Source organism: Neltuma alba, unplaced genomic scaffold, assembly GCF_004799145.2.
Source record: "Neltuma alba isolate B1F8T4 unplaced genomic scaffold, ASM479914v2 tig00013153_pilon, whole genome shotgun sequence".
NCBI classification, from domain to species: domain Eukaryota; kingdom Viridiplantae; phylum Streptophyta; class Magnoliopsida; order Fabales; family Fabaceae; genus Neltuma; species Neltuma alba.
The window spans coordinates 1-23,742 of NW_021637465.1; the positions used below are offsets into that span (position 1 = coordinate 1).

Here is a 23,742-nt window from a genome sequence, read left to right on the forward strand (position 1 = left end):
AACCGACCAGAAATAAGTTGGCTTGGAGAGCATATCAGTCCCTTGGCCATATTGACCAATTACTTCCAGCATTTTGTGAAAGTATATGGAGTTTGCAGCCTGTAAAGGAACCCCTGCATGATAAAAGAACTTGCAAATTGTGGAAATGACCTCCTTGCGTGATTTTTAGTGGGGCCTGTCTTAACTTTTAGTGGTTTGTAAGTTTGAGGCGTCTGATTCTTAGGCATTTCAGATAAACAGAATCCAATCTTGATCTTCTTAATACTGGTTCAGGACCACTACTAGATGAGAATCCCTTGAAGTTCTTTCTTAAATCTTTAGACAATCTCTTATCAACATCTACCATAGTTTCCTTGGACAGATGATGCAGAGCATCATCAACTTGATCATCTTCTTCCTCTTCATTATCTGACTTTGAATAGAAAGCTGGAAAGTCCTTGGCCTCAGGTCGTCGATGCCTCCTTCCAGTGCGATGCCATTTCATATTCTCTTTTATTTTAAGATAAACCTCCTCGGGGGCATGTTTACAAGGTGCTACTTCTCCAGGAATCCTTGCCAGATGTTGTTGTTTAAACCGATTATACCTCCACTGACAACTTTTCACAATAATTGCACTTCACTTTCTTCTTTCTCTCATCCTGAGCAGTGCCATGCTCCCACCCTGGGTCAACATATCCTAATGATCTAAGAGGAGTCAAATTTACCGAAACATTTCTATCAACCATCAATTGCTTCCCTTGTTTCTATAACCAACTCGCTCTTCCTCATCTTCCTCATCATTAGAATGGAATTTCAGATATGCTTGTGCCTCAACTTGTTTTTGTTTCTTATTGGAACGGCATCCTTCAAGGTTTTCCTTCATTTTTAGGTAGACTTCTTCTGGAGCCTTTTCACAGTAAGTTACTTCCCCAGAAACTCGTGCTAGATGTTGCTTTAATCTGTATATGCCACCACTAACTATTTTCCCACAGTAATTGCATCTGACCTTCTTCTTTCGCTCATCTTGAGCAACACCATGATCCCAACCAGGATCGACAAACCCAGTGGAGCGAATTGGAGCCATTAGTTCAAATACTTACCCAAAACATAAATCCTCTGCTCACATCTGAAAGAATGCTGAATCCAAGGAACATAAAAGTCCCACAATTATAACATATCCAGCAATCTAAGAGCCTTCCCTGTTCCAGTGATCATGGTATGCATTTGAGCAGGCAAACTGCTGCACTGATCTCAGAGCTGTAAATAGTATAACCAGAAAATTAAAAACGCATAAACCACGCCAGAAATCATAAAGACAATAGATGGAAGACGTTTAAATAGGGAAAAACAGCCTATATCATTGAGATGAATTAACAGCTGTATAGAGAGGCAGTTTGAAACAATTCTTTTGATGATAAGCAAGAGACAAGTTTTGAAACATGCCAGCGAACAGCAAAAAGGTTAGGTTTAAAAAATCATTACAACTGTGATGACTGAGCTGAAAAGTTGGCCATATCCATGTATAAGCACCCCTTCTTCCTGAGGCCCATTTAAGTTTTATTCCGCAGTTGCTGAGTATTTTCATCTTTTAAAGAGGATATTTGAACAAGCGCCAAATGTAACTTCAGCCTTTAGAGAGAAATAGATTATTGAAACATTGAATAAATAATTAAACTGAACGAGAAGTTCAAGGTTCAATACTCATGAAACTTATGACACAATCATCTGAGAGATTACTACCTGTTTCAGAGAGGAACAAACAATTTTTATTTTGTTTTCTTCCTTCACATCTTTGCTGGAGCTCTGTTAGTTTGATGCTAGCAATTAGCATCTGATTAACCCAAACCAAAAGCAACAAAATTCACAATTGTTTATTTTCCAAAGCGTGTGTTCTCCAGCTAATCAAGCTAATCCATACATCCCACTAAACTCAGAAAATGAAAAATCCATGAATTTCAAGCTCAAATTGTCAGCAGCTAGCCAGCTACTAATATTTCTGGCATAATCAGGAGAACAAATGAAAACTAAAAATTCAAACTTGAAGGAGGAAAAAAGAGCCCAAAAAAAAAAAAAACTGACTTTCATGATGATCTCGGTATTGTGAGGAATAAAGTTCGAAGAAGAAGAAAAAGAAATTTATGATCTGGAAATTTACTCATTAAATGAGAAGAGCAAGAAATCATTGAATTAAATTAAATTTATAATCTGTGTCATCACCACAGAAAATGACGAGCAATAGCCTTTCATCCTACCGATCTGAGATAACATATTGGCCGTGATCTGAACAGGACGGGATGGAAAAAGAATCACAAAAATAGGAGCAGCTAACGGTGAAGGCTAATATATCCGAAGGTTTCAAAGAACTTGAAGGTTTCTCCGAATTCAGAGAGCAACATTCTGAGGAATCGGAAGCTTTCTCGTGAGGAAGAAGAAAACTTCAGGGGCGTATGTATGATCGGAGTTTGATCGGAGACGGAGGAGGAGCCGAAATCGCCTGGGAATCGTGAGTCGCGAGTGGATGGCTGGGTGAGGAGGCTCAAGAGTCAACTCGACCCGGCCGTGTTATCCCATTTTCTCATTTTAATTTTTATTTTTCACAAGATTGAGTACTTTTTATGGGAATTAATTGAGATCCTTATTCCTTACTAATACTTAATCATTATTTAGCTTTTAAATATTTTCAGAGTTAATAATAATATAAATTTTATGCAAAATAAATTACAACATATTCCATGGGTCTATTTTATGTTATTCCATATTTTTAAAAAACCAAAGTCACCATGTTTTTGGCTAAATAAAAGGCTTTAGAATGTTCATAAAACAGGATTCTTTTTAGAACCCATATTGGTGTGAGGTTGTTACCGATTAGTATTGGATTTACTTAAATGGGAATTTGGTTGAGTTGACTCAGCGAGTCTAAAGAAAATTTAATTAATAAACTCAAAGGGCCATTTATTCTTTTAGAAGAAGTTGAACTTTTTTCCTCATGAAAAATATCAAATATTACTCATAAAGAAAAGCTTACTAACCCATGTAAGGGCTAAGTCAGTGTTACATAATTCACCGATTTTACAAATAGAAATCAACTTACATGGGACAAATTTTTTATTGATAAATAAACCGGTCTTATTCTTCTTCTCTACTATTGAAATAATATCATAGTAATTTATAATTAAGTACACATTAACATTTAGTTGAATTTATTACTAAATATATATTGATATTTAGTTTACAAACAAAATGAGATTGTGCACAAATAACAAATAAATCTTGATACATACTAATTGTTGAGTTTCTTAAATATGACGTCCTGAGTATGAATCAAGCCTTATGTATAGAAAAAAATTTCTTAGAAAAGACAGAACTCGTTTGGGTGATTTATCTATCATGAGAGCATTAGTCTCTAATTATCAATTGGAAAGTATTGCCAGATCTCTGACCAAAAAACAATTATGCACCAATATGCTTGTGGCACTTAGGTGCTAATATGAAGATATTACATTATGTGGTAGTATATTTCTTTTGGCCAGAATATTATGTGGTAATATAAATATATCATATTATGCTTTATGCATGCCGCTTTTAAGTGAGGCATAAAACTAGACATACAGGAGTTCTATCAACACATCCCTTCAAGCAGTTACCAATAGTCTCTGCAAGAACAGTCTCCGTTGCTAAAATGGTGGAACCGGTTCCTGTCTCTTATTATTATACCACGATCAAAAACCTTGGAGATTAGCTTAATTGCTTGGTGACAATCTCTACAAATTCTCAAATTCTTGGTGATACGGAGAGTTTCACCTTGTTTAGTCCTTAACAAGCCATAAGCGACTGCAAGTTTCTCACTGTGATAGAACAAGGGATTCTCTCTTTCTTCCTCAACAAGATCATGCAATACAGCATCAGTGCAAGGAACGTAGCCAGCCAACCTGATCGATTCCAACATTTCTTCGGCTTTGGCGTATATCGCTTGCGCTTGAACATGATCCGGACGAGGATGAGCCATTTCACCTGCAATGAACTCATTCATAACTCCATCCATTTCAATAATGGAGAAACCTGGTTCCTTCTTCACTCCCCTATCATTCATTAACTTTCTTATGTTAGCAACATCTTCCCATCTTCCAGCATTGGCATATATGTTAGCTAATGTCACATATCGCCCACTATTTCCAGGTTCTAGATCAATAACCATCTTGCCTATCTTTTGCCCTAACTCGACATTATGATGGATTTTACAAGCTCCAAGAAGGGCACCTAATATGCTTGCATCAGGACTCATTGGCATATTATCTATGATGTTTCTTGCTTCTTCTAGCATTCCAGCCCTGGCAAGCAGATCAACCATGCAGCCATAATGCTCTTTCTTGGGTTCAATATCGTGGACATTAATCATGTAATGGAAGAAGTATTGCCCCTCTTCAACCAGTCCTGAATGAGCACAGGCACTAAGAAGATTCACAAAGGTTATGTAGTCAGGGGGAATCATTTCCTTCTCCATATCCCTAAAAAGTTTGATTGCATCTTCTCCTTTCCCATGCATTGCAAGCCCTCCAATCATGGAGTTCCATGAAGAAACTCCCTTCTCAGGTAATTTACTGAAAACTTCAAATGCCTTCTCCGGACAACCACACTTACAGTACATGTCAATGATCGTTGAAGCAAGTTTTGTGTCTAATTCGATCCCAGTTTTCTCAATATGTTTATGTATCCACTTCCCCTGCTCTAAAGCTCCTAGTCCTGTACAAGCAGTTAATATACTAGCGGCGACAAACTTATTCAACTCCACTTTTTCCTCCTCCATCTTATTAAACAAAGCAAATGCTTCCTGGAAACGATTGCTTTGAACACAAGAAGCAATCATCGCATTCCAAGACACAGAATTCTTTTCCGGCATAAGTTCAAACACATTGAAGGCATCGTCAGTGAATCCCCATTGAGAATACCCAGTAATCAAAGTAGTCCAAGACACCACATCTCGAACAGGCATTTTGTCAAACACCATTCTAGCTTCATCCAAGGATTTAAAATTCGCGTACATATAAATTAGATTGTTCTGGGAGACACTATCTGCTCCAAACCCGAACTTCACAACATGGGCATGCACTTGTTTTCCTTCCTTAATAGCATTATCAACACAGCAAGCTCTTATAACAGATGGGAATGTAAAACTATTGGGTACCAGAGATTCTTCTAGCATCAATGAATACAAGAGAATGCAATTTCTGGGCAGATGGTTCTGCAAATAACCTTTCATTATGGTATTGTAGATGAACACATCTGGGTTTGGAGTTGTGCAGAAAACTCGGACAGCATAGGGGAAATTTCCATTTGAAGACAAAGAGCAAAACTTGATTATGCGTCCCATGGCATCGTTGTTAGTTGAGAGGCCGAGTTTAATGAAGAAGGAATGATGTTGCTTGAGTTCAGCCATGGATGAGCATGACTCAACTCCATAGCGGGTTGGCAAGCAATGGTTCACTGAGCTAGGCTGAAGGACCTGCATGTGAAGCGAAATCATTCTCGGTTTCCGATTGAGACTAGTGGTCTGAGCTTCTGCACTTCGGTTTCTCACTCGTGATATCGAAAATCTCCATAAGTAGGCATATCACTCGTTCCTACTATGAATAAAAATCAGGCATATCAAGATTGATGTGGAAAATATGGTCCTCCCATTATACTTGGCAGTAAACTAGCTAATTAATTAGATTTAGAAATAAAAAGCACCTAAATTCTCAAACGACGACTGGCTTCTTAGCCAAAATACTAGGTAGGAAATCCTAACTCACCGATTTGGCGACAGCTTCAGCTTGCCTCGGATGGACCACTGAAATGAAGGAAGAGTAGCGAATCAAAATTGCACAGGAGATATTGGATAATTAATTTGTGTTATTAAAATACATATCATTGCTTATAATTTATAAAGCATCAATATTATATATCTGTATATATATCAGTCTTCAATGTCATTGAGTATATATGTGTATGTCTATTGAGGATGCCAGTATATTCACGCCAAAAATCAGATGGTCTTTACCGATATATTAATGATAACAATTCACATGAAGTTTATAGCAAGTTACAATTTTCATGAAACATAACTAAGGATTAAAGTGTATCTAAATTATTTTATGGTTGGCAAAAAAATTATTTTACAATAAAAATTGGGTTTTCTAAATTATTTATTTAAGTAAGTTTCCAAATATTAAAATCATTACAATATTGCCTCGCAACTAATAAACATTGACGTTGATTGTTAATTAATTAACTTTAGGCTAAATAATATTTTTGCTCTGAAAATATTCATTCAGGAGTAGCTAGTACAAGGTTCAACAATGTAAAGTTTTTTTTCCCCCCCTTTTGGTCAAAACAATGTAAAGTAATTGATACCTCTATTTTTTAACTGAAACATGTCATGATTAGAGTGTCACACAATTTTCCAACGAGGTATTTATCAAGTAGGGAAAAAGTTTGTTTATTTGTATTAATGTTCAACTAATAATATTATCATAGGTTCTATGTGTCGATGTATTATTTATTATTGGTTATATAGATATTGTTATTCAATCCCTTAAATACTCTTTAAGAAATTAAAAATTTTAAAAAAATAAGTTAACAAAAATAAACTTAAAAAGTTAATTTAGAATTAATGATCAATTTGTTCTCCATTAGTCAAAAGTGACATTACAATGATTTCGACACTTGAAGAGTAAGATTATCGCAATAAATAATTTTGAATACTCGATTATAGTGATCCTATAAGTCTTGCTGTAAAGAGCCATTTCTTTTGGAGTGTGAAGTCACTTGACGAAAGCAGAGCCAATCCCATTTTCAGATTAATATTGAAAAGATATCATATCTTAACTCAAAAATTTAATATTTAAATTTATGCGTCAGTCTTCTTTATATATATTACATATCAATCATAGCGCCATTCGATGTGTAACTCGTCACATCAACTTAAATCTACTCACACTTGAACATCCTAATAAATTTGACCTGCTTTGTCATTTGAATGAAGTTTAGTTTCATGGGTGAAAAAATTAAGCAGGAGATCTGATTATAAGACCAGACTTGGGTAGAACGTCCATTTTTTGGGCATCATTACAAAGACAGCCCCGATAAATCCAGGTGGGGACAAAAAGTCCACTTCGGGTTACAGAAAAGCCCAATCAGATAGGGCAAGGTCAAGGCAAATTAGGCATAACAGAGCCTAACTCATCACCAGCTTAGATTTTACACAGCAACAGGGGGATCAGAAAGAACATGCCGTCCAAGAGTAAAAGCTAAAGCAAAACTTAAATATTTATTACCAAAATTTTTTATATAACATCAAAAAATTTCCGTTATTCACCGCCAGACCGACTGCTCAAAGTAATCCTCCACGGAAATTTGCTAAGAAAAAGGTGTAATAAATGTTTTTCCTTGAATATAATGTTTGAACTGCAGCCCATTTTACAATATAAATGCACATCGCTAGCTTACAACTGACAACATGAATAACGTACTACATAGCTATGGACACTTTAATTCATCTACTTGGCTACGCTACCTCTCAAGAGAGAAAACTAGAAAAGACATATACAAGGGATGGCTTCTAATAGTTCCGTTCTCAGAGGCCTATCCACTTACGAGCGCTCCGGTCCTTGGCGGAACCCCCAAATCATTTGATAACTTCTCGCACAACTGCATCATATCATAGGAGACAGGCATATAAACATCAGTTTCTGGTTTTGCAAAGACGAAAGCTACGAGAGACTAAGAGGGAGACACAGTGTGAGAGGGCGAACCTGTCTATATACAGAAGAATCTCCATAGGATTTCCTTAACTCTACTACATACAAGGATGGGCTTATCTCGAAAACCTGTCACATTTGAAATGATGATCATTTCATATGCCCCAAAAAAAATGAGCATGTAGTCATTTGCAGAAATGAAATTAGAGTTTTATGCACACCAAACAAATCAATTGATCATAAAAGAGATGCAAAATGAAGGTCGTGAGTGACGCTGGAAAATGAAAAATATGACCCACGTGATTATATTATTCGTCTTCTTATATCTAGATTGGTCTACTGATCTGCATATTTCAAATCATTATGTTAAAATTCGACAGAATATAAGAATAATCCCTACCTCTGCTGCAACAGTGAGATTGCCTAAACTTTTACGCGCCTTGTCTCTTGTATCACTTTCACCTGAAATATTTGATCATACACTGACGTTAATTATTGCAAACCTAAAGGTTCATTTATTTATGATGGTAATGGAGAAAGGTCATCCAAATAGTATAAGCAACGGTACCAACTTTTCCATTTTTCTTTTGGACGGTAAATCCCATTGCTGTCACAATGTCCTCAAGCCTCTCGATCAAGTCTTTTGCCGAGAGGTTGGACGTAAATCTTATCTTCCTCTCTGAGACATCCTAGAAATCAAAACAGAGGTGTTCGAATATGCGTAGGAAATATCCTTCGGAAGCGAAGAATAGTTAAATACAGCAAAAATTATGCCAAATACTTTCACACTCACCTCTTTTTCGAAGAAGCCAGAGAGGTCAAGGCATGAAGACATCCCTATCAGTTGAAATGCATTGATAAGGGTTGGTGATCCAGGACTCTTATCTTCTGTTTCGTGAGCCTATTGCCAATAACATAGCTCGGGGTTAGGTCAAAAGAAAAATTACAAGCCAAAAAAAAAAAAAAAAACAAAAATAGAGTAGCAAGTTACATACCACTTCGTGGATGGAAAAGGCTTCGTCATCAATATATACGCCCTCTTCCTCATCCTCTGGCTTTGCTGGAATATAGCCCTGCTTGAACCATTCATCTTGTTTGATGCCAGCCATTGTTATCCGAGTAGCAGGGTTGGGATCAAGAATCCTCTTTATCATGTTTTTTGCACCAGGCGATAGCCATTTTGGTATCTGAACATCCCTTTAAGAATCTGCACAGATCATCATCAAAAAGAAATAGAATCAAGATGATCTTCTAACTATTTATTTTGCTGAAATTATAAAGTAATTTTGGTAAAGGAGAGCAGAAGGGCAGAATTTGAATACCCTTTGGTAGAGAACTGCAAGATTCCTATCATCAAACGGAAGATATCCTGTTAAGATAACATACAAGATGACCCCACAGGACCATGTATCTGATGTTGCGCCATCATATCCTTTATTAGAAAGAATCTCAGGGGCCACATAGTTGGGACTTCCGCAGGTGGTATGCAGCAAACCATCTGCCTGAATTTTCATTCAGTAATCACAAGTCAATGACCAAATAATGCAGTGTGAGAATACTTATTTAATATGGTATACTTCGTCATCGAGGCGTGCTTAAAAGAACCCTTACTCTAAAATGCTGGGGTAAAGCACTTAGGCCAAAATCGGTTATCTTTATGTTGCCTTGGCATCTACAAGTACATTCTCCAGCTGCAGCAATATAGCGTCATTTTTTCAGTATGAGGTATAAGTCAAAAAGGCCAGCAATAAATTATCACAATTCTTCTTATGATGTGAGGAGGAAATACCTTGAGATCTCTGTGGAAGACCCCTTTATCATGACAGTAGCTAACACCGTCAATCAACTGCTGGAAAAGCTTCCTTCCGTCAGCCTCTGGAAGTTTGCCTTTAGATGCCTATGAAAACAAGTGTATCCCATTGTCATTGCCACGTGATTGGCTGATATGATTTATTCCAGAAGACAAATGGTAATGATACTCACAATTCTGTCAAACAATTCTCCTCCAGTCACGTACTCCAGGACCATATAAATCTTGGTCTTGCTAGCCAAGACCTGTGAAAGTACAGTTATAAATCATAGTCAGCAGATTTTGGCTTCAAGACTTATTAAATGCAGGCTAATAAATATGCCATATATGTACAATAAGAAATAAGCCTCGCTAAAATGAGTATAATATATCAAAATGTCAACTAATTATTAGCGTAAGACTTTCATTATTGCGAGGGGCATGCTGATAGCCTAGTATAGAATGAGACGCATTTCTTACCTGAGGAAGCGGTGGGTGTAATTTTCATGACATGAATGCTCACCAAATCTTAATTAATTATCCATGGGACCACGAAATATTTATCCATAAGAAGCATGAAATATTACTTTTTTTGAAAATCGTCATAATTACGGATAGATGCTTGAAAACGATAAAACAAAAGAACTTCCATTATGTAAAAATTATATTATCAACTAAATTTTTATTTAATATTTGAAAGGAAAAAAATCCCAAAAAGCTGACCCCACTCGTAGACCACCAAGCACATGGAGGTGGCCCACCTCCAAGTAATCATGCATGTTATATTAATTACAAACCACCGCATTAGAATTAGAGTTTTTATTTGGCGCATTCTCACAAGTCACAGGGAAGCCCGGGGGGTGGGGTGGAAATCGGAATCCACATAAGCATCTTCATCAGATGCCGACTGCCAAATCCCCATCGGATGAGATCAGCCGACCTCCACGCCAGAACACGTAAAACTTGATTTGAACTATGCGAGGAAGAACCCAATAAAAAATATGCAGATAGATTCCGAGTATAAATTCTATAGAATCACCCAAGGTTTGAAAATTCATAAAACAAATACCGGATTCCTTACGTGTGAAGGAAAATTTTGATTTGGCCCACTTGCACCGGGTTTTAGTATCCAATTCAATTTTATATTCTTCTCATACGTGGCATATTGTTGCTCACACATAAGTTAAACCTTTCAATCCCCCATAATCAAACAAAGATAGGGAAAAGTCTTTGTGGTCCAGGTCAGTTATGAGGTCTTGAACCATATATATACGCGGGGATTTGGTTCAGTGCAAGGTCAGACGCCCTGTTCAATACAACCCGCATTGTCTTGCTCGGTTCAAGATATAGACATAACGTAACCATCCAACAAATAGGAAGCTAAGATAGAGACCCAGTGTTGGCAAACCTTGAGAGTACATTCCATGTATCAAAGATAAATAAAATAATTTAATAGTATATATTTTTTAAGAAAACCACCTAATTTCTGAAGTGATAATGGATCCCAACTAATCTTAGATCGTACCAAATTGGGCACCAAATGAGAGAAGCTCTCCGACAAGTAATTTTTTCAATTCACATTGAATCAAATCCAAGCCTATTGTAATTAGCACAACCTAACATATTCGGCTAACAACGACGTCTGGCATAATATAATTAATATATTTTGGTGAAATTTTTATCTGATATATGTGGTTAAAAATATATAGGTGATTTATTTTGGCCTGAAATTTTTGGGTGATGTTAACTCTTCATTCAGATAGGAGGGCACTGAGAAAGTGCAACCACACAAGTCTAGGATAGAGTCCACACAGAATAATACTGCCAAGTGTGGACCTCTCTGGGGGTAATGGGGAGGGAAAGGACGGGTGGGTGTAACTAGGGAAGGTGTTGTTCGTTGTTGTCGTCTTATGGAAGAATTTTCAGGGAAAATTCGTTAATAATTTGTATTAATGAAAAAATATAGGGAAAATCCCAGAAAAAGCCCTTGGAATATATCAAATCCCAGATTGGGCCCTTAAATTTCGAAAATGACAGAATGGGTCAATGACCCAATCTGTCATTTGTGAAATTCAGGCGAATTGACATTTTTACCCCTGAGCAAAAGTGAGTAGTTATTCTCTAAACAAATCTAAGTAACGCTTATACTGTTCTAGTGATTACAAGATTCGTTGTAGTTAATAATAAGGTACCTGACAATAATAAGATACCTGACTATGAAAAAATGAGTAGTTATTCTTTACACAAATCTAGGTAATGCTTATATTGTTCTAGTGATTACAACATTAGCTGTAGTTAATACAAGACATGACTATGAAAAAGTGAATAGTTATTTGCTATACGAATCTAGGTAACACCTAAACTCTTATAGTGATTCCTTGAATCATTGTAGTGAATGAATAAATGAGGGCAAAATTGTCAATTCGCCTGAATTTTACAAATGACAGATTGGGTCAATGACCCATTCTGTCATTTTCGAAATTTAAGGGCCCAATCTGGCATTTCCCATATTCCAAGGACCTTTTTTGGGATTTTCCCAAAAATATATATTTCGGATTTTTAAAAAATGGCCACGGAAGCAACAACAAACAAGATCAGGGCCTCCATGATTGGTTGCAAGCTCTTTTACTGTGCATCCTCGTGATCCACCGTCACCATTTATGCAGAAAAAGGTTACCATACAAATTAATTTTAGGACGAAAAACATTAGCTGTGGCCTCCTTTTTTTTTCTTGGCGACAGCTGGTTTCTTATCCGATTAAATTTTCAATCTGTGAAAATTAATGCCGAGTAGAATTTTTCCATATATGACTTTGTACCTCGTGTAATCTGACCACGTTCGGATGCTTTAAGAGCTTCAAGGTGGCGATCTCCCTCTTAATCTGCAATTCCAGATTCATTTACATTAGACGGATTGTGACTAAGATTCTGCTAATGGGGGCAATAGCTATTAGCTTGAATCAAAATGAATAAGATGACGAAGGACCACAAATTGTGAGTGAGCTTCAAATCTGGATTTATGCCTACGCTCATTAAACTCTGTCAACAAATCAGGCCCGGAAGTTCTAGAATTTTCCAGGCATGGATTAACGCTAGAGAGAGTAAAAGAGAGATCACTAAAGTAGAAGTAAAGCAGACCTGATTGGTTATATTGAGATCAAGGATCTTCTCTTCTCGAGGATCTTAACCGCGAAGGGTTGGCCGGAATCGGTATTCCTAGCTAATTTGACTTTTCCGAAATTGCCTTCTCCAAGAGTCCTACCAAGCTCGTATTTCCCAAGTCGCATTCCCTGTCCTTGCTTCTCCTGGTTTTTTTGTTCCCAAGTTTCACGATCACCATCACCTAAACCCTCCGGTGCAGATCCCACAGTCTCCGGCGAAAAAGATCCAATATCCTTTTGCCGAACAGATTGTCTTCTGCTGAGCTGAACCGTCGCCGACCACCAAATTTGAATCGGAAACAACAAAATCAGGACCAGAATACCGCAGCACGCCTAGAGTTTGGTCCTTCCGTTGCTCGGTGATTTTGGGTTCCGCGTTCGGAAACGGGTTGGTATTTAAGGCTTGAAGCTGAAACGTCTGCGCCGTGTAGTTTTTTTTTTTTAATTATTTTTTATGCTAATGAAAATGACTTTATGTGATCCCCAATATATACCAGTTATAATTTTTCCCCGGGATATCAATGATAAATTTTATCAGTCGTCGGAACTATACACGTTTTATTTATCAAATCAAAGTTTGTGTAAAATGTGCGTTGTTTTAGATGAGTTATTGTTTTAAATATAATAATAGAAGTAAACAACTAATTTGTAAGTATAAAAAAAATAAATTAAATTACTTACTTATTATAAATGTGTGTTAATTTTTTTAGAACACCCACATTATAACTATCTTTTAATGAAAATTTTTTTTACCACATGTTATCAATAAAAATACTTTGAGACAAATAATTATAAGTTTGGGAGGTTGGGTAAATTAGGTTTTATATTTAAAATTAAAATAAATCATCTATCTAATTCTTATATTTAGAAAAAGAGGTCATCGGATGTTTAATGTAAATGTTAAATAACTAATTTAAAAATATTAAAAAAATTAATTAAATTAGTTATGTACAATAAACATGAATAAATCGATCTTCATCTTTTGTGTCGTTTTTTTTTCTATTTTTTAAAAAAAAACTTAACAATTTAATATCCACTTACCCAATCACAGACACCAATACTGCAACGCATATAAACAAAAGGTTGAACTTATAACCTCCTTACAACGCATTTTGAATTTTATAATTCGAATTAAAAAAAATCTCTGATTTTAAAAATGTTGTTGAGTCCCTACCCAATGATTAAGAGCCACAACTCACAAATCACAACACATTAATTTATTTAATTTAACTACGGTTACAGAATCTTCACGGATCTTCCCATAGTTAACTAATTATGTTAAATACGATAGAGTATTTAAATAAGTAATGTATTTGAAGCGGTATATAAAACTGAATCTAATGACCAAATTAATTAATACAAGTAATGAAAATTTATTTTATTGTGATAACATTATTATTCATATTATTACTCGGCCGGGTCAAGGTTCAAACTCCAAAGGAATGCCCCACACGAAACAGACACGACTTTTATTTTAGCGGGAGCACTAATTTATAAATGGTAATAGATAATCATCATTCATTCGTCATGTTCTATGATTGCCTGGACACTCTTGAAATGGGTCCCACACCTCGCATTAATTACTTTATAATTTTTCTCTTAATTAACGGATTAATTGGTTTTTAATAATACTCGTATTAATATAAATTACTTATAATGCATTATTGCATGTCAAAAAATACATTAAATTGTCAATTTTTTTAATTTTTTATTAAAGCTTTCTCTCTTTGTATTTACAAATAATTTTTTTATTTTTTTCCATTTTTTCCTCTTTTTTAAAAAAATTTCCTTATAAATAACTTACATTTATAAATTGAGTGGTGCATAATATTTGGTGACAGGGAAATCTCATTGTCGTCATTTGGCGCACATGATGCAAGATCAATTTTCTTGGCTTGAGAATTAATGTTTAGTTGTCGCGATCAAGGAAAAAAATTAATGGCTGAGATGCCTTTGATGAACAAATCAAATCCTTAAGGGTCTGTTTGGCACGGGGAAGTGAAAGGAAAGGGAAAAGAAACAAAATTTTAATGAGCTCGTTTTAAAAAAAAATAAAAAAGTGATGTTATAAAATTTTGATGAAAAAATGTAAGATAAAATAATAATAAAAATTAATTAAAAAATTTTAATCCCACTTTTTAAATTTTTTAAAATAAGCTCATTAACATTTTTTCTCCCTTTTTTTTAATTTTTTTTTTCCCAAACAGACCCTAAGTTATGATTTTCAATTTTAGTTTATTAGGGGTGAATTGATTTGCACAGGATAAATATGCATGAGATAACTTTATCTCGTAAAATCTTAAAAAGATTAAAAGAGTACTCTTGAGGGGTATCCAAAAAGAATTAGGTAGCCAAGAAGGAAAAGAGCATTTTCTCTGATGTTTGTTACAAGTCACTATTTAAAAGGAACGAGCAGTCCTTATGATAAATCATAAATTGAAGTATTGATTACATTTTTTAAATAATGTTTTTATTTAAAATTTGACGCAACTTTTTTTATTCTTCAGTATAGAATTTATGATTTTAAATCTAAGTAGATTTTTTCCCCCAAAAAAAATTAAAAAAAATTAAAAATTTAATTTAACTATATTCTGATGAGGTGTCTGAGGATGTTGAGGAATTCTTGGTTACAAGAAGATAAATATGTGGTGGGCGTTTATCGTGCGTTTCGTCATCCCTGTCATCTTCTGTGCTTTTAATTTTTCTCGTGGGGCCCTCGAATGCTTTTTTTTTCCACTTTTATTTCAGCATCTTAATAAACTTTTATGTCAATTCTGTAATCGTCTTTGATTATGTTAAAAAACTTTTTTGGTGGGGTCTAATCAATCACATGGATTAAGAGCTGAAGCCAGAGCTCCTGGGAAAGTTTGTTTATTCGTGGGAATTTTCTCTTCATGTCAAATTCCCGCTTTTTTCCCTTTTTGGCCAATTAGTGATTTTCTTGAATTTCTCCCCTTTTTTATTTGCTACAAATTGAATTAATTAACTTCATCAAGAGTTTTTTCTTCCCCTCTTCTTGACACGGAATATTCATTAGTTTCCATGAGATAATCTACATCATACTTTTCTATATAAGAGTAGAAAATGTATTAAAGAAAATAAATACTCCTCCGGTCTTTAATATAAGACCCGTCTAACTAATTTGATTAGATTAAGAAAGTTAGGTAAGTTAGTTAATTATAAGAAAAATGACACATTCTTTTTAAAACACCATAATCATCTTTTTTTAATACTCCTTCTCATTCTTCTACTTGATTATGGTTGATGAAGTATCTATAAGGGTAATTTAGAGAAAATTGATAAATATGAGAAATGAGTCTTATATTTAAAACCAAAACCAATTCAATAATTAGATCCTGTATTAAGGACCGGAGGAGTACAAGTTATCACCACATTTCACCAACATCCTATGGTAGTACATCAGACGATCTATTATATAAAAAGACACTATATACATATAAGTTAGGGGATAAAGTATACATACAGCTTTTTAATTTTATACAAAGTTTTAATTAGTTTTCTCAACTTTAAAAGATATACTTTTAGTTTTTTTAATTCTAGAATTATCAATAAAAAAATGACATATCTTAGACATTGATAAAACCTTTTCAAGTACTAACATGCTAAGTTAAATATTCAAAATAATCATGATTATTAAAAAATTCATCATTTAAATCAAATAATTTTAGGATTAAATGATTAAGAATATAATTTTAAACTTAAACAACCAAATTGAAACATTTTAAAGAATTAAAGGATTAAAAAGAACCTCTATCAAAAATAAACATTGCCACATATTAATCTTATATTTTAAACCATGAAAATGAGAACTAAATTAATCCTTTATATACACGAAACCTCACTGTTTGATTTGATTTGGCTCAATTTCAGTTAGGATCTGTTAATACAGTGAACCCCAATAGTTAGTATTTTTCATGTCTTAGATATAAAACTCATTTTGTAATATAATCTGTATTATAAAATGAGTCCTATATTTAAAATCATAACAGTATTAACCTGTCTGCTAAAAAAAATCATAAAATAAAACAAGGTTCCATCAAAATAGTCTGGATAAACATTTAAAACGTTCAGAAAAGTTATTAAAAGAATAATTAATTTGCAATCAGCAGTTGGGAAAAGTGGTCCTTCCTGGTGGGAAATTGGTGGCAAAATCACGGCCACACGCAAAAGCACGGGGCATTTAAAAATTGGCTAGGTGTAGGGTCATGGTTAAATCTTGATTGAATAATAATATTATTTTAATATATAAGTAACTTTGTGACTGTGAAAGTGGAAAATGATTCGAAGCGGGTAATGGGAATCGAACACGTGAATGAAATGAAACGTAACCTATGGAATGTTGAGTGACATTTGTCAGCATTCGGATAATTCCACGCACTATTGGCCCCAAAAAAAAAAAAAACAAAGATAATTCCAAGGCACGATGATTGTTATATTGAGTAAAATTTGTGTGGGGCCAGCTATTAATTTATGCTTGTATTTGTTGACTAATTAACCAGCCACCCGGCAATAATTTTGCCCTTCTTAGCTAAGTGTTCCTCCCTACTTTAATAACACGTCACGTGATGCTTTTTTACCTTCCACGTCTTCATTGAAAAGCATCCTTTTGTTGCTAGTCACGCTGGGCTTCGTCTTTTTTTAATGTAACAAAAAAAAATAATCTCATTAATTCTGTTTTATTTTAATAACTTTTTATCTTTACTCTTCTTAACTAAATACATCTTCCCAAAAAAAAAAATTATACAATAATAAATAAAAACTAAAATAGTAGTGTTAAAAATTTAATAATATGATTAAAATTGTTTTTGTCTCTGTGCTTATAAAAAGAATCAAAGGAGTGGTAAAAAAAAAAAAAGAACCAAAGGAATAAAAATTGCTCCCTCTCATCTCTAACATAGAAGTTGGTTGGGGTGTTCATCAAATATAAAATATTTATATTATTTTTCTCAAACTTATTTAAAACTTTATGTATTGTATTTATTATTTTTCTCAAATTTATTTAGATAATTTATAAGTTAATATACAATTTGATTTAATGTTAGACAATGATATTTTAAAGAGATTATCTCACATTTGTTATAGGTAATTAGTTTATTTGGTTTTTTTAATTTATTCAGATTATTTTTATATTAAGAATGAGAGTAATAGTTTTTTATTTAACCAATGAGCAAAAACAATAGTAATATTTTTCTAATTCATCATTAGTCTTGTCATGATCACGCTATCAGAGGTGGGGCGGCACCGCTCTAAAGCACATGATGAGCCCCTCCATGATCATCTTCCTACGCATTAACCACTAATGATGGTGATTGTCATAATAAAAATATAATATTTTAAGTTCGAATTATGAAACCTTCAATCATAATTTATAAAATATAAAATAAGTATATAAAAAGAATTTTGTTTATAAATACTACCTTCGATTCTATTTATAAGATCTTATTTGTATATTATAAACGAGATATTATAATTAGGGCATGAGGTAATACTTAAATAAGCCAACCGAAATCAGTATTTAAAACGGTTTTAACCCCTCGCTACTCAAGTGTAATACTCCTCCGGTCCTTAATATAAGACCCAATTCTTAAGTTGGTTTTGGTCCTAAATATAAGACCCATTTTTCATATTTATCAATTTTCTCTTAATTACCCCTATGAATACTCCCTCAAGTATAATCAAGTAGAAAAGGGAGAGGAGGTATTATAAAAGATGTTTATGGTGTTTTAGGAAAAATGTGTCACTTTTCTTATAATTAACTAACTTACCTAACTTCCTTAATCTAATCAAATTATTTAAATAGGTCTTATATTAAGGACCGGGGGAGTATAACTTAGGTTGGCCAAAAAACAAAATTAATATAACTCAGGCATACTCCAGGTCTACAGCGAAAAAAACATAACACTCTCGGGAAAGGCCTGACTCCGACATGTTTCGCGTACGTTTTTTTTTTAAAAAAAAAAAACAATCTCAAATCTTAGTAATAACATCTTAAAATTTGATATTTTTTTTTAAATTTTACTCATATTATATATACACACAGTTTTCAAGAAAAAACATTCAACATAATAATAAACTAGACATGAAATGATATATTTATAAAATAAATTTAATAAAATATTTCTTTGATTTTAAATTTAAGACTTGTGATTATGGACAAAAAAAAAATCTCTCAGTATATATACAATATGATATCATAAATATTTGAATGTATACATATTCGTTTTCTAGTTATAGATGGGAAAAAATATTTTTTCTGACAATTTATAAATGCAATAAATAAGTTCATTACGGAAAATTAATTATAACATAAACAGTATATTACCGCGTGATTTGCACCTGTTAATTGTTAAACACATCAATAAAATAAAATACACAATTAATAATTATTTCAATTACAAAAGCATATGAAAAATTAATTTTATTAGATATTTAGCATATTACATGCTAACCAAATTTCTTGGTGGCCAGTGTCACCCCTCATACTTAGATAAAGTCTACGATTCAGTCTAATATTAATATTTATGTGTAAATGTATATTAATCGCATTTAAAAAAAAAAAACGAAATTTCTTGGTGGAGCCTCCATGTTGGCTCCGAACCCATCACACGCAACCCAACTTTCCAATGTCTCGCCAACACAACACAATTCCACGACTGGTGTCAGCCTCTTCTCCGTCTCCGCTTCAAGGTTTTCAAAAAAATATTGTCGCCTGCTCCATGCATTGAATCAGAGGGACGTGCTTTAATTTAAGTGGGGGAGGAGCCTTAATTTCTAACAAAATCTGGGGAAAAAAAATAAAAAAAGATGTTTATCCATGTATTTTAGAAACTATTAAAACAGTGACAGGGTTGGGAGAAATAAATCAACAGAGAAACTTGTCTAGAATGACAGTTAGAACATTTAAAAACAGTTGAGAAGAATTTTATTTTCACATAAAAATATTTATTTATTTAGCAGCTCTAAATAAGCTCTAAACAAGTATAAGAAGGAACGAGTACATGTACAATTATTTATTTATTTACAATGAATAATAATGAACTGGGCGCAGACGCATAAATGCAAGTAACAACGACTCCAATGAATTGTCCGTAGTGATAAAGATTTTGTTTTGGCCAAAAAAAAAAAAAGATAAAGATTTTGTGAAATGCCTGTTCCACCGGAATTAAAAAAAAGGATCTGAACTGGGGACCACTCCCCTTTGAGGCCCCCACTCCCATATTGGGAAATCTATAAATATTAATATTTTAATGGTATTTAATTTTTTTTATAATTAATTTGATGCTTAAATATTGTAAGGCTGCTCGGGTGAGCCACGTGGATAACGTTGCTGTTAAAGTCGCTGAGAAAATAAATGCTGTTTCAGTTTTTCCGCACCACGTGTGACTTGTTGAAGACAAAGACCTTATTTTCAGATTTTTCCCATATTAAGATATACATTTAATCCTCAATTTTATGTAAGATTTTAATTTCATTTTTTAACTTAAAAAAAATAAATTTTTAGTATTTAGCCTTAAAATTATTAGACTGGATTGATATTTTTTGTAACAATAATGATTATTTTAAAAATTAAATTTAATATGATAGTGTTTAATAATATTTTGTTATTATTTAACAGTTTTAGAGTTAAAAAATTAAAAATTTAATTTTTAAAATTAAGAGATTAAAATATGATTTTGTGTAAAATTAAAAGACTAAAAAATATATTTTAACTTTAATTTTATTAATAACGCAAAAGTCCCATTTATAGCTTTTGTATCATGTTGCAGACTTTCATTGGATGCTTGCTTGTCCTTCCGGGACTTTGTGTTTCTTCCAATAATATTATAATTGAGCATGTTTTCTGATGGAAAAGAAAAAACTATTCGCAGAACTTGTATAATATAATATCTCTCACTTCCTCAAATTTTGTTAATCATGAAAATTCTAATTAAATTGACCAAATAACAAGATTTAATAGTACTCATCTGATCTTTAATATAGGATCTAATTATTAAGTTAATTTTAATTCTAAATATAAGATCTGTTTCTCATATTTATTATTTTTTTCTTAAATTACCCCTGTGGATACTCTTAGCCATGATCAAGTAAGTGAGGGAAAAAAATGTTAAGAAAAATGATTATGGTATTATAGAAAAAACATAATATCATTTTTTATAATTAATTAACTTTTCTAATTTTGTTATTTTAATTAAATTAATTAAATAGATCTTATATCCGTACCGGTTTTGTCTTGTGTGTTATAAATTGAAGTAAAGGAGGTTTTCATATCCTCATTACGCATGTAATAAAATCCGGAGGATTCCAACCTTGATGTCCCTGGCAATTTGCCTTTTGGAAGATAACACTCACGTGGAATCACTACCTAAAACCTCCATTATTGATTATATGAGATTATTCATTCTCTCCATCGTTGCATCTTCTGTCTCTTCCTTCCCAGACACAACACCAGCACACATATATTTGTGGATATATAAATGGATTTTTCCTAAATGTATTCTCACTTTATTTGATTATTAGAAATTAAAGAAATGAAGGAAAATGTAAAAGGAGAATTACAATCTGGTTATAAGAAAGGAATCTAATTACCTTAAAGTTTATTGACAAATGAAGAGTAAATAATAACAATTTTTAAAACAGAAAATGACAACAGATTTAGACTGTTCACCTGTTATTAGAACTTTTTAGTAATTAAATTTTTTTATTGGGACTCCTTAATAATTTTTCCAAATATAAACGAGTAAGTGATGATGCGTGTAACAGGGTTGGTGCATTTTTTTGGGTTTACCAACATTATAATTGGGGCATTTATTAATAAAATGAACTATTCCTAACTCTATTATCTGGCAAACCCTATACCAAATTTCTATTCAATTAATGTTAATCAAACCCAATGTACTTGATCCTTCATTGGTATGCGTCAAAAAATTTTTTTTTCCCACTTTCTGTACTAATATAACATATAACTGACTAATTTATATGCTGGCAAAAAAAAACTAATTTATAAATATTTAAAAAGTAAATAAAATTGTTTTCCTTTATTTTATTAAAAAACATGTGACACACTCTCTTAAATATTCTAAAAAAGGGAAAGGGTGTTAAACGTGGGAGAAAAAAATAGGAAGAAAAAAACTATGAAGTTAATGAGGTTAATTTAAAAAGAAAATATTAAGAGATCCTGCAGTTACAATGAGATGGAATAATATTTAAACTAACACTCCCTCCGCTCCTTTTTATCAAAAAATGAGCGTGTAATTTTTTGCTTCCATTTAAAATATTTTTTGTTTTTCCACTTATATCCTTTTTAAAAATGAGACAAGTATGTTCTCGTAATTTTCACACAGTTTTCGCAAGAGTATTATTGGGAAAAAAAAAATTTCGGCTGCCTATATATTTAAAACTTTCAACGACATTAGATTATTATTCTTGATATTGAAAAAAGTAGATATTTGTTTCTTATAATTAGGCAACCAAGCCAGTGGGATTTCCTTGCAAACATGAAACATGAAACTCCATTCACGTAACTGTTTGCCAATAATTTTGTTCGGTGTCGCTTGTTAGTGCAAAAATGCATAACTTATTTAAATTGAATTCTTTCATGATTATATGACATTTGATTGCTACGTTAAATATTGTTTGATATAAATAAATAGAGACAACTCTGTTCATTTTCTTTATTACAATCTTCAGCTTCTTTTACTCCTCAGATTTTTAATTAAGACCTAATTAATTAATTTGAGTAGATTAAGATAGTCAGTTAAATTAATTAATATGATATGTTCCTAAAACACCCTAAGCATATTTCTTAATTCCCTCCCCTCTCTTCTATTTAATTATTATTGGGAGAATATCAATGGAATTAATTTGGAAAAAAATTGATAAACATGTAAAATAGGTTTTACATGCAAGATCAAAATAAATTCTCTAATTAGGTCTTATATTAAAATCCAGAATAGTACTCCTCCGGTCCTTATTATAAGACCCAATTTGACTTTTTATTTGGTCCTAATTATAAGACCCAATCCATTTTGTCTCTTATATTTATGCATTTTTTTCAAGATAATCCTTCTAATAATGATAGTTTTAGCCAATATACTTAATTAGCAAGGATATTTTAGGAATGACAACACTTATTTATTATAAATAACCAACTTAACTTACTTCCTTAATCTCCTCAAATAAGTCAATTGGGTCTTATAATTAGGACCGGAGGAGTATTATTTAAGAAATATGGAGTTGATTCTATACGAACCAACCATCATCAGCATCTAAACAATAATTAAGTTTGAATTTTATATACAATGACCTAATTAGAGAATTTATTTTACTCATCTTCAATATTCCTAATTTTTTATAAAAATAAATTTATTATGTATATAGTATTTTTATTATTTAATGATATTTGATATACTATAATCTATTTATAATAAAAAATCTCACAACTATTATTAGCGTGACTAAGATTTCTTGTCCTTGTAATCTATGATAATTAAAATCCAGATTAAAAAAAACATCGTTGACTAAGTAGATGATTTTTTTTAAAAAAATAAAATAATAGAAGGGACGGCATGAAAGCGAAGCGACGACGTCTTAAGGTCCCGGGAGAACACGTGCACGCTTTCAAGTTGAGCTAGATTTGGTCACATACGGAGGAGTAACGACGCACATGTAAATACATAAAATATCCCAAATTCCCAATTGCTCCATGACAAGCCCTGAGATCAATTTTTTATTCAATTTACGTTAACCAAACCCAACACTTCATCTTTCTTTAATTTGAGCACCGCCCACGCCAATCTCAAGATGTGTGTGTGTGTGTGTGTGTGTGTTTTATCATAAGGATAATAGTATTTAACTGCACGCGTGGAACTTTGTTTATGTATAATTATATTGATTGGCTAAACATTTTACTTTCTTCCAAAAAGATAGCAAAACTAAAAACTAAAAACTAAAAACTAAAAACAATTACTTGTAACAAAACCCCGGCCAATACAAATACTTGACTAATTGGTTTGAATCCTGATGCTCGAGGATCTATCTGTTTGGGGGAAATTTTGAAA

The 23,742-nt window shown here is 32.8% G+C and overlaps 1 protein-coding gene and 2 pseudogenes across 2 annotated transcripts; all 3 read right to left on the reverse strand.

Moving 5' to 3' along the window:
• Positions 1 to 7: 7 nt before the first annotated feature.
• LOC114734881 (uncharacterized) lies at positions 8 to 2,526 on the reverse strand (annotated as a pseudogene).
• Positions 2,527 to 3,353: 827 nt separating this feature from the next.
• LOC114734886 (pentatricopeptide repeat-containing protein At5g48910-like) lies at positions 3,354 to 23,022 on the reverse strand. Of its 2 annotated transcripts, XM_028922535.1 has the most exons (2): positions 23,011 to 23,022; positions 3,354 to 5,218 (listed from the first exon to the last, which is right to left on the reverse strand). In XM_028922535.1, exon 2 carries the CDS (start codon positions 5,177 to 5,179, stop codon positions 3,620 to 3,622), a length of 1,560 nt encoding a protein of 519 aa, XP_028778368.1. In that variant the 5' UTR covers positions 5,180 to 5,218; positions 23,011 to 23,022; the 3' UTR covers positions 3,354 to 3,619. The 2 variants fall into 2 exon arrangements, with proteins under 2 accessions (XP_028778368.1, XP_028778366.1); XM_028922533.1 differs by lacking the exon at positions 23,011 to 23,022 and having other exon boundaries at positions 3,354 to 5,619.
• Positions 7,530 to 12,994, reverse strand: LOC114734887 (CBL-interacting serine/threonine-protein kinase 1-like; annotated as a pseudogene).
• Positions 23,023 to 23,742: the final 720 nt, after the last annotated feature.